Source organism: Oncorhynchus keta, chromosome 9 (genome assembly GCF_023373465.1).
Source record: "Oncorhynchus keta strain PuntledgeMale-10-30-2019 chromosome 9, Oket_V2, whole genome shotgun sequence".
Lineage (NCBI taxonomy): Eukaryota > Metazoa > Chordata > Actinopteri > Salmoniformes > Salmonidae > Oncorhynchus > Oncorhynchus keta.
Window position 1 is genome coordinate 21,294,761 of NC_068429.1, and position 9,283 is coordinate 21,304,043.

Here is a 9,283-nt window from a genome sequence, read left to right on the forward strand (position 1 = left end):
GAATGATGATCTAACTGCTAAAGATCTTACGTTAGCAGCAAGATCATTCCTTTCCCAAGGGTTCTGAAACTGTAAATCATCAGCGCTGGTCACCTGAAGGTAATGATCCTCAAACTTTAAACCTCTGACCCCATCCATCACACAGAGGAAACCTCTCTTATTGGTCTCCTGTCATTACCAGACTTTCACTCTGTACTCCTCTCATTTTTGTCAAGAGAAGATAACCAAGTCATAAATAAACACCGAACTGAGGTTACACTTGGGTTTGAAGATGTTTTTGTCATTATATATCTGATCCTAGTACAGTTCAAATGACTTCATCATTGAGACCTCGATCTTGACAGTTTTGAGGGTAAAAACGGTTCTGTTTTGTTCTCTCCTTTTCATTACCGACATCTTTTATGGGGTTTGGCATCTGTTTGTTCAAAGTTCTGGGACAATGAAATGTTGTATCAAATCCCTACACAATAACATTTAATTGTAATGAGTTGAGACTTGTGTAAAAAAATATATATATATAATCTAATTTGGAAAGGGAATGGAGAACAAGACATGGATGTAAATATATTTATAGATACACATATTTGTCAACAAAAGAGAAGCCAATAACAGTAAATGCTACTAAACAATAACCACATGAAACAACACACCCCATATTAATTATCTGTATTGATACACCATCCAAAATGTAATTAATATCTCTGCATGTGTGGTTCCCACGGTGAAGCATGGAGGAAGAGGTGTGATGGTGTGGGGTGCTTTGCTGGTGACACTGACAGGGATTTATTTAGAATTCAAGGCACACTTAACCAGCTTGGCTTCCACAGAATTCTGCAGCGATACGCCATCCCATCTGGTTTACGCTTAGTGAGACTATAATTTGTTTTTCAACAGGATAATGACCCAACACACCTCCGGAATGTGTAAGGGCTATTTGACCAAGAAGGAGAGCGGAGTGCTGCATCAGATGACCTGGCCTCCACAATCACCCGACCTCAACCCAATTGAGATGGTTTGGAATGAGTTGGACTGCAGAGTGGAGGAAAAGCCGCCAACAAGTGCTCAGCATATGTGGGAACTCATTCAAGGCTGTTGGAAAAGCATTCCAGGTGAAGCTGGTTGCGAGAATGCCAAGAGTGTTCAAAGCTGACATCAAGGCAAAGGGTGGCTACTGTGAAGGATCTAAAATATAAAATATATTTTGATTTGTTTAACGCTTTTTTGGTTACTACATTATTCTATATGTGTTATTTCATCATTTTAATGTCTGTAGAAAATTGTAACAATTAAGAAAAACCCTTGAATGAGTAGGTGTGTCCAAACTTCTGATTAGTACTGTTGGTGAAGTCTAGCCTGGTCCCAAATATGTTTGTGCTGTTTTGCCAACTCCTAAGGCCATGAGTTGGCAAGACAGCACAAAAGGATCTGAAACAGGGCTATGTGATGATTAATAAGCCTGATCAGAATCAGAGGTGCTACGGAAGTCTATACACTCTAAGAAAAAAAGGTGCTATCGAGAACCTTAAAGTCCCCATAGGAGAACCCTTTGAAGAACCATTTTTGGTTGCAGGTAGAACCATTTTATGTTTCTATGTAGAAATCGTTCTACAGAGGTTTCTAACCCAAAAGGGTTCTACCTGGAACCAAAAAGGGTTCTACCTGGTGCTTCTGACATCATTCACAGTCCTGAGAATGGGGCTGGAGAGGGTCATCTGGTTTGGATCAGGATAATAAGTCCTTTACAGCTGAACTCTGGAGAACCTGGCCTCATTCCTTTTAATTACCGGTTAATCATACAGTCTGGCTGCCCTGATGGGACACATCTTTCACAAGCTGTAAATCAAAGCTGACTGTTTTCCAATATACAGTGCATTAGGAATGTATTCAGACCCCTTGCTTTCTTACAGCCTTATTCTAAAAGAAAGTCTATATAGATGTTCGGATAAAATGAACTGGATTACATTTTAAAATGTTCGCAAATGTATTTAAAAAAATAAAAACAGAAATACCTTATCTATTGAAGTATTCAGACCCTTTGCTATGAGTCTCAAAATTGAGCTCAGGTGCATCCTGTTTCCATTGATCATCCTTGAGATGTTTCTACTACTTGATTGGAGTCCACCTGTGGTAAACTCAAATAATTGGACATGATTTGGAAAGGCACACACCTGTCTATGTAAGGTCCTACAGTTGACAGTGAATGTCAGAGCAAAAACCAAGTCATGAGGTCAAAGGAATTATCAATAGACCTCCGAAACAGGATTGTGTCAAGGTACAGATCTGGAGAAGGGTACCAAAAAAATGTCTGCAGCATTGAAGGTCCCCAAGAACACAGTGGCCTCCATCATCAAGTTTGGAACCACCAAGACTCTTCCTCGAGCTGGCCACCCGGCCAAACTGAGCAATCGGGGGAGAAGAGCCTTGGTCAGGGAGGTGGCCAAGAACCCGATGGTCACTCTGGCAGAGCTCCAGAGTTCCTCTGTGGAGTTGGGAGAATCTTCCAGAAGGACAAACATCTCTGCAGCACTCCACCAATCAGGATTTTATGACACTCTAGACCCAAACTGTTATAGACCTATATCCATCCTGCCCTGCCTTTCTAAAGTCTTTGAAAGCCAAGTTAATAAACAGATCACTGACCATTTCGAATCCCACCATATCTTCTCCGCTGTGCAATCTGGTTTCCGAGCCGGTCACGGGTGTACCTCAGCCACGCTCAAGGTACTAAACGATATCATAACTGCCATCGATAAAAGACAGAACTGTGCAGCCGTCTTCATCGACCTGGCCAAGGCTTTCGACTGTCAATCATCGTATTCTTATCGGCAGAGTCAATAGCCTTGGTTTCTCAAATGACTGCCTCACCTGGTTCACCAACTACTTCGCAGACAAAGTTCAGTGTGTCAAATCGGAGGCCCTGTTGTCCAGGACCTCTGGCCGTCTCTATGGGGGTACCACAGGGTTCAATTCTCGGGCCGACTCTCTTCTCTGTATATATCAACGATGTCGCTCTTGCTGCGGGTGATTCCCTGATCCACCTCTATGGAGACGACACCATTCTGTATACATCTGGCCCTTCTTTGGACACTGTGTTAACAAACCTCCAAACGAGCTTCAATGCCATACAACACTCCTTCCGTGGCCTCCAACGTCTCTTAAACGCTAGTAAAACAAAATGCATGCTTTTCAACCATTCGCTGCCCGCACCCGCCCGCCCGACTAGCAACACTACTCTGGATGGTTCTGACCTAGAATACGTGGACAACTACAAATAAGTGTCTGGCTAGATTGTAAACTCTCCTTTCAGACTCATATCAAACATCTCCAATCCAAAATCAAATCTAGAATCAGCTTTCTATTTCGCAACAAAGCCTCCTTCACTCATGCTGACAAACTTACCCTAGTAAAACTGACTATCCTACCGATCCTCGACTTCGGCGATGTTATCTACAAAATAGCTTCCAATACTGTACTCAGCAAATTGGATGTAGTCTATCACAGTGCCATCCGTTTTGTTACCAAAGCGCCTTATACTACCCACCACTGCGACCTGTATGCTCTAGTCAGCTGGCCCTTCCTACATATTCGTCGCCAGACCCACTGGCTCCAGGTCATCTATAAGTTTACAATTGGCTCATTCATCCCCCTCCTCTCCCCTGTAAAATAACGGATAAAAAAATAAATAAATAAAAGTCTATGCTAGGTAAAGCTCCGCCTTATCTTAGCTCACTGGTCACGATAACAACACCCACCCGTAGCATGCGCTCCAGCACGTATATCTCACTGGTCATCCCCAAAGCCAACACCTCCTTTGGCCGCCTTTCCTTCCAGTTCTCTGCTGCCAGTGACTGGAACAAATTGCAAAAATCGCTGAAGCTGGAGACTTACATTTCCCTCACTAACTTTAAACATCAGCTCTCTGAGCGGCTAACCGATCGCTGCAGCTGTACATAGTCCGTCTGTAAATAGCCCACCAAATCTACCTACCTCATCCCCATATTGTTTTTATTTACTTTGCTGCTCTTTTGCACACCAGTATCACTACTTACACACCATCATTTGCTCATCATCATCTGCTCATTTATCACTCCAGTGTTACTCTGCTCAATTGTAATTACTTTGTTACTGTGGCCTATTTATTGCCTTACCTCCTCACGCCATTTGCACACACTGTATATAGACTTTCATTTTTTCTATTGTGTTATTGACTGTATGCTTGTTTATTCCATGCGTAACTCCGTGTTGTTGTTTCTGTCGCACTGCTTTGCTTTATCTTGGCCAGGTCGCAGTTGTAAATGAGAACTTGTTCTCAAATAGCTTACCTGGTGAAATAAAGGTGAATAAATATGGTAGAATGGCCAGACAGAAGCCACTCCTCAGTAAAAGGCACATGACAGCCCACTTGAAGTTTGCCAACAGGCACCTAAAGATTCTCAGACCATGAGAAACAAGATTCTATGGTCTGATGAAACCAAGATTGAACTCTTTGGCCTGAAAGCCAACCGTTACGTCTGGAGGAAACCAGGCACCATCCCTACGGTGATGGCAGCGTCATGCTGTGGGGCTGTTTTTCATCGGCAGGGACTGGGAGACTTGTCGAGGCAAAGATGAACGGAGCAAAGTACAGAGGGATCCTTGATGAAAACCTGCTCCAGAGTGCTCAGGACCTCAGACTGGGGCAATGTTTCACCTTCCAACAGGACAACGACCCTAAGCACACAACCAAGACAGCGCAGGAGTGGCTTTAGGACATGTCTCTGAATATTCTTTGTGGCCCAGCCAGAGCCAGGACTTGAACCCGATCGAAAATCTCTGGATAGACCTGAAAATAGCTGTGCAGCAACGCTCCCCATCCAACCTAACAGATCTTGAGAGGATCTGCAGCTTGGCACATCCACAATATAGATGTGCCAAGCTTGTAGCGTCATACCCAAGAAGACTCTATGCTGTAATCGCTGCCAAAGGTGCTTCAACAAATTACTGAGTTAAAGGTCTGAATACTTATGTAAACGTGCTATAAAAATATAAAAAATATTTAAACGAGCAAAAATGTCTAAAAATCTATTTTTCTTTTGTCATTATGGAGTATTGTGTATAGATTGATGAGGGAAACAATGTTTTTTAATCCATTTTATAAAAAGGCTGTAACGTAACAAAATGTGGAAAAAGTCAAGGGGTCTGAATACTTTCCGAAGGCACTGTATCCTAAACTGTTGACCAGGTTACCTAACTTGGTGAAATGGTATCCACTTTTCAGTTGAAAGTTATTTTTGATAATATAGCTAGAAATATGTATTATGCTTATTTCCTGTAAAATAAATATTTCCATGATTGATTATTTGATTATTGTAACACTGCTTAGGTTGACATTGGCAGCAATAGCAATGTAATAAACCTCTTGCTAGCCAATACCAATTCATAAACTCCACTCGTACTCGTACGCGTCCTGGTTTCAGGAAGTGTTGCAGCATCACAGACAATCATTTAACAAGTCTCTGGTTGTTTTCTGTTGGTCTTTAAGAGCTGATTGAAGGCAGCAGCATCATAGTGAGTTGTCCCACGCCCTTCAGTCCTAAACTCCAGTCCAACTCTCCACGTCATCTGACATGACTGGGAACTGGGTCTGTCAATCACATACGAGCAATTACAAGACCACACCCCCTGGATTTTTTTAACCTTTATTTTACCAGGTTGCAGTGAGATCAGAATACCAATTTTCAAGGGAGACGTGTCCATTTCTCCCATAGGGAAGAAAGTTCAAAGCCAAGCCTTCATTTTACCTTTATTTAAATAGGCAAGTCAGTTAAGAACAAATTCTTATTTTCAATGACAGCCTAGGAACAGTGGGTTAACTGCCTGTTCAGGGGCAGAAAGAAAGATTTGTACCTTGTCAGCTCGGGGGTTTGAACTTGCAACCTTCGCTTACTATTCCACTAGGCTACCCTGCCGCCCCAACTTCATGAAGTCCAAAGGGTAATAGTCAATAATCAATCAACGTCTGCATTCAGGATTCACATGAATATGTAATTGTTTCAATCATAAGCACACGACTCAGACTCGTCTTTCCAGGCCCATACAATTTAGGTTGATTGGAAATCCCATTGTGTTACCAAATTACAGTCAAAGGGAGTTTAATCCAGGCCAGATCTCCACCTCTCATATTGAGGTATGTGGAAGGAACAGAGCAGGCCATATGTTAATCTAACAGCCTTTTAGCGAGTGGCGGCTGCTGAGGGAAGGACAGCTCATAATAATGGCTGGAATATAAGTCAATGGAAGGGTATCAAACATGTGGTTTCCATTGGTTAACACCATTCCATTGACTCCATTCCAGCCATTACTATGAGCTGTCCTCCGCTCAGCAGCCTCCACTGCTTTTAACTGACTAACTGACTGGATTTCTGACTGGCTGAGAGCTCCACAGTAGCCAGCATTCAAGCTGAGGCCACCTACCGTGCCATGCAGGCCAGTGAGCTAATAATATATGTATGACACTAGGCCTGACTCAAATCCCCCACATCACCCACTGAAGCTCCTGTCCACAGCATGAACCACTTTCTTTCATCTAGCAACATGTAACTCACACAATTCATTTCCAAAAGTGATTTGAGTTATAAAAAGGTGTTGGAAAGTAGAATGAAAGAGCCTGATTGCAAAAACCCTTTAAAAAAGCTTTGGTTACAGGTGATCACTAACCTTGTTTTCTCATCATAGAGTGCATATAAAACATACAGCTGGAGGATAGCAAGGCAAATGTTTATGGGATAGGTTTTTTTTTTGTTTAAAAAAAACCTTGAAGACGATTTCACAGAGACATTACACTCTTTTATTGACCATTTGTGGTATGTCCATGCGCATCCCTGCCCACAATGAAATGCCAAACGTCGGCTCCACGCTGCCACTTCAGACGGACGGCCACGCCCTCTCACGAGAGCTGCGCTCCATTCGGTTTCTCATTAAAGAAATACCCATTTGAACTTTAAAGTCAACTGTTTCATATGTCAATATGGAGCACATTAAGCTCATTGATGTACATGTCATCAAGTCTAAAATACCAACTAAATCGCAAAAGCTTGCCAAATATGAAACCCCCAAGAAATTACTATATATTTTATATTATATCCACAATGCTGCATAAAGTTTGTTTTCAGTTAGACTATGAAAATACATTTCAGTGAAGTATGCCGAAAGAAGAAATAGTCTACAATGTATCGACAAGAGAGAAGAAAGGTCCAATTATTTTCCTATAGGCTATAAAAGGTGAGCTTGGTTTCCAGGTTGATCAATTCAACACTATAAAAAGTCAGCTCTATATCTTTACAGTAGTCCTATCATCCAGCATAGCAAGGTGTAGACTATGTGCGCACAGCACAATACATCTTAAAGACTTAAAGATTCTAATAATATATGCTTAATGATGTGCATCAGAAAACGCACTATAGATGGCGCAGGAGGACCCCATCTTTCAGAATGCAGTAATCCATCGCTGGAGGCAGAAAAGGTAATCTGAAGAGTTTCTGGAAAAATTGCTGGAAAAATTGTTATCTTTGGCGCTGCAAGTCCTATATGCAGCGGGCTCTTACCAAATCAATAGACTTTATCAACACACTGAGCAATACTGTACAAAGTATACGAACAAGCACCAGTGCCATTCTTTAAAAAGCCTTGACTGGGCCTGCGGTCATTTCAGTTTATGACACTAATATGAATGTAGACCATATTCCAGTAACCAGACAATAAAATAATGGTTTAAAAGAGGGGCGTAGAATTGACGTTGCACAATGATATGTATGATACGGACTTGTTGCACATGATAACATATCACTGTCTTAAGAACGGGCAAAATAGTGCGCAGCAGCAATAGACTGCAATTGAGGATGTGGTATCTTACCTGAACTGGCTTGTGATGTGACACAAAGTAGAAGTATCGCTAAAGTGATTTGCGAGTCCTTTATCCTCCGTTTTACTTTCCATCTTATATGTGTATCCATGGTCGCCAGTGACGTCCACGACAAAAGTGGTTTAACTTTTTAAGAGCAACTGAAAAAATACTTGTGACAACTTCTGATTAGGAGAGAACTGGTAGCCAAAGGTCCCAGAGAAAGAGAGAAGGGGAAAATAGCGTTATTTTCTCAAGCAGCCATACGTTTTGGAGTGTGGATTCATCCAGCTAGTGTGACGGATGGGACACCCTCTCTCGCGCACTCGTCCTCTCCAATCCTCTTCTCGCTCCTCTGAAAAGGCTACCCTGCGCTGCTGAGCCTCCGATCAGAAGTGTTGCCCCCTCTCTCAGTCGTCACTGGAGCCCTGGGAAGTAATTTAGAGGGTAAAAAGGTCCCCTAGCAGGCTGTCAGTCAGGTTGCGGACAGGACAGGAAAGCAAATCAGAGGGCTCGATTTATAGAACAGGCCTTACAATTGGCTTTGGAATGGAGAAAAAGTTTAGTGAAACGCCCACTCTTGGTGTGCTGAAGTTTTTGCCTCCCGCGGGGCAATCCTTTCTTTAACAACAAACAATCCGCTATGAAAGGGGGCGTTAAAGCGGGAGAGACAAAAACGTGTTGGACAAGAACAGACAGATAGTTCAACAAGACTTCTAAAGATAAATGTTCTTTTCAAATCCGATACATTACTTTCCAATACACCAAATGAAAAGCTATTCTAATCATTTGAATAATAAATTAGAGATTTTGAGCGGTGGACACACTGAAATAGAAACTGTGTCGTTCCACCAATTGTTTGAGAAGAATAACTTGGTATAAAATAAAAAATATTTTGATTTCACCTAATTTGATCATTCTGTCATGAAGAGCACATATTCAACTTCATAGGTTCAATAATTTAGTAAGTGGCTACACAACATGCCAAATAAAGTAACAGGTTTGATGTTAACAAGTTTGATGATTTCATCTTAAATCAACCATTAATCCCATTGTGAGAGCAGGAAAGGAAGCTTGTTGTGTGCAAAAGGGAGGGGTAATTTAACTGGAAATAGCTCTAGCCTGTCACAATGGATATCAGGGTTGGCGTGTTATGCTCGACCCCCTTAGTTTTCCATCACAAAACACCAGAAAATGTCCAAAAAAGAGTAGAATCAGCTCACCTGCTTTCACACTATCATTTGACCCATAGATGGTAAAATGAGGGACAGCAGACATAAATACATTTCAATTTTAGTCATTTAGCAGACACTCTTGTCCAGAGCGACATACAGTTAGTACATTCATCTTAAGACAACTAGGTGGGACAACCACATATCACAGGCATAGTAAGTACACTTTTCC

General features: G+C 41.9%; 1 protein-coding gene across 1 annotated transcript in view; it reads right to left on the minus strand.

The window, feature by feature from the left end:
* The window catches only part of LOC118388065 (collagen alpha-1(XI) chain-like), a 173,652-nt gene extending 165,347 nt beyond the window's left edge, over window positions 1-8,305 (minus strand). Inside the window, exon 1 of the mRNA XM_052525456.1 lies at window positions 7,892-8,305. Coding sequence (XP_052381416.1) covers window positions 7,892-7,991 — 100 coding nt within the window. The 5' untranslated portion in view covers window positions 7,992-8,305. The remainder of the gene's footprint in view (window positions 1-7,891) is intronic.
* Between the last annotated feature and the right edge of the window lie 978 nt (window positions 8,306-9,283).